Source organism: Charadrius vociferus, unplaced genomic scaffold (assembly GCF_000708025.1).
Source record: "Charadrius vociferus isolate BGI_N301 unplaced genomic scaffold, ASM70802v2 scaffold551, whole genome shotgun sequence".
NCBI classification, from domain to species: domain Eukaryota; kingdom Metazoa; phylum Chordata; class Aves; order Charadriiformes; family Charadriidae; genus Charadrius; species Charadrius vociferus.
In genome coordinates, this window is record NW_009646611.1 from 411,462 (window position 1) to 413,993 (window position 2,532).

A 2,532-nucleotide genomic window follows, 5' to 3' on the forward strand; every position below is an offset into this window, starting at 1 on the left:
TGTGCAAAAAATTTTGGTTTTCTCCCCCCCCCCCCCCCTATATTTCTAAACAGAGAAGGGGAGGAGGGGAAATGAGTTTCATCTGGAGTGAAATCTTGGGGTTTAATGTGACTTAAATACAGATACATTTTTAGTCTTTCATGCTATGAATTTCTTTTCCATTCTCATCTGAAATTATTTGCTGATTTTGACTCAAATTTATAAATGTCTTGCCCTCTGGCTTTGGGGTATTTATTTGTCTGAAAAATTTGACTGGCATCTGTGGCTAAATGTAGTAGAGTCGAGGATCAGTCAACTACAATCATTCAAATACCTTTGTGAAATAGGCAGGGAAGTTGTAAGTTTTGACAGTAAAAAACGCTCTTTCAGATACTTCAGCAAGTCAAAAAAAAAAAAAAAAGCTGTTAAAGTGCTCCACCTGAAACTTACCACCAGTTTACAGAAACAAACAGACAGAAAGCAATGCAAGCATTTCAGTGCAAGTTCATTTCCAAAGTAACCACCGTCCTTCGAAGGGTAATTAATAGCACTATAAGCACGAAGGGCAGCCGTATGTGTCCCTGCCAGCAGACTGGGCTCTCTGTTACACAAGAGGTAGGTTCTTCTGCGTGGTCCCTCGATGGGTACCATTTTGCCTTCATTTCTCTGCCCGTGAAATGGCGTGAATACATTTTTTAAGAGTATGTGAACTTTTTAACGTTTTCTAAAGGGCTCTGAGCTCTTCCTGTGGCGCTAACTGCTGCGCATAGCCCTGCTGCCTTTGTGCGGTAACCCCCTGCCCTCCTTTACAGTCATTATCCTCACATCCTCAGGGCTCACATCCCATCCAAAACTGGATTGCCCGCTCCTCAGGGAAGGCTCACTAAGTTTTTTACCATACAGACAGAAAGGCAGTGTGTTGCACGTTAAAAAAAAGAAAAAACTCAAGTGCTATGCTACAGCTAGAAAGATCATTATTACCTTCAATGACCCCATCTTTATTTTCTCGTTTTGTCTTTCTTCCACAAAGGTAAAAGTTTGGTTCCAGAACAGACGAATGAAGTGGAAGCGGGTAAAAGGGGGCCAGCAAGGGGCAGCAGCCAGGGAGAAGGAACTGGTGAATGTGAAAAAGGGCACGCTGCTCCCCTCCGAGCTCTCTGGCATCGGCGCAGCTGCTCTCCAGCACACGGGGGACTCACTAGCGAACGACGACAGCCACGACAGCGATCACAGCTCTGAGCACGCACACTTATGATACACAGAGAGTGTCCCGGCTCCGTTCTCAGGAAAGATGCTTTGCTGGCAAGCCTTACACAGGCATCGTTTACTTATGCAAGTGACTCTGGCAGTGATTTTTAAAGTTGTTACGGAAAATTCAGGCTTATTGTGTCTGCTTTTCTCGATTTTTAGATGGTTTACAGTAAGTGCCATGTCTTAAAGTGCCTCAAGAGTGGAGAAGTGGAAGACGAACTTACTTTGAACATTCCAGATTTGTTTGTCATGTTTATGACAGCGGGCAGGTATTTTTGCTTTAGCTTGCACTGAAAATTACATTGCTCTCAACAGATGTTATATTCTGAAAACCACAGTGCCACAAAATCACTATCTAGTGGATAAGAAATGTATTTTAACTCTGTATATATTTACCTTACAGCATTTTCCTGTCTTCACTAATTTTAGCAATGCATTCATATTAGCTGATGGCAATAGTCACTCATGACAATAAATGGCTTTTTGTCTCTTTATTTTTGTTTTGTTTTTCCAAAGACATACAATACATGCAGATACTTTTGTTCAAGTAGAGAACAATACAATAGTGTCTGCTAGGACACGTCCTTGTATGACAGACAAAACAAACCTTATGTTGCATTTACTATCAACTGCTGCTAATAGGGTATTATTAAACTTACCTAGCTCCTCAATTCTTCTTATCTTATAACTGCAAAAGAATAATTTTTAGGATCATAAGGATAGTCCAGTAACCTGCCAAAAAATGTCATGTTCCACTCATGCTCGGTGGAAACTTCCCAAAGGATTATTCATTTCTACTTTGTCATAATTGAGTACATTGATAAATACTGACACTCTGCAGAAATGTTGTTGCTTCATCTTCAGTTTAAAAAAAAACAGCAGATAAACTGAAAGTTATTATCAACTGCTTATGTTGGTAGAAATCACAATATGAAGGTAACTCAGTATTGTGTCCCGTGTATAAAATCAAGACACATTTTCTGTTATAAGCTTTTTTTGTACATACAGGCAAATACCAAACCCAAAATTTAATGCAAACCATTGATTGTACTTTGTAAAGAAATATGTTTAATAAATAATCCTTTTTAAATAATTCTGGTCTCTCTACAGTGTTTTCATAGGAAACTTAAAGTGTTTTCTGTAAAAGTCCTAAGCAGCTCTGCCTTTTTCAGGTCTTTCGGAACTTAGTCTGTCTGTGAACAACACAAAGCTATGTTTTCAAATTTAGGCTTTTAATCTTGGATAAACCTTCTACCTTTATCCATTTGGGAAACTCTTTCCTTTAGCAGGAAAAAGGCATCT

The 2,532-nt window shown here is 39.4% G+C and overlaps 1 protein-coding gene across 1 annotated transcript in view; it reads left to right on the top strand.

Annotated features, from left to right (window-relative positions):
- Nucleotides 1–2,316, top strand: part of MEOX2 (mesenchyme homeobox 2) — a 52,527-nt gene extending 50,211 nt beyond the window's left edge. The window contains exon 3 of the mRNA XM_009887769.1: nt 1,010–2,316. Coding sequence (XP_009886071.1) covers nt 1,010–1,234 — 225 coding nt within the window. The 3' untranslated portion in view covers nt 1,235–2,316. The remainder of the gene's footprint in view (nt 1–1,009) is intronic.
- Nucleotides 2,317–2,532: the final 216 nt, after the last annotated feature.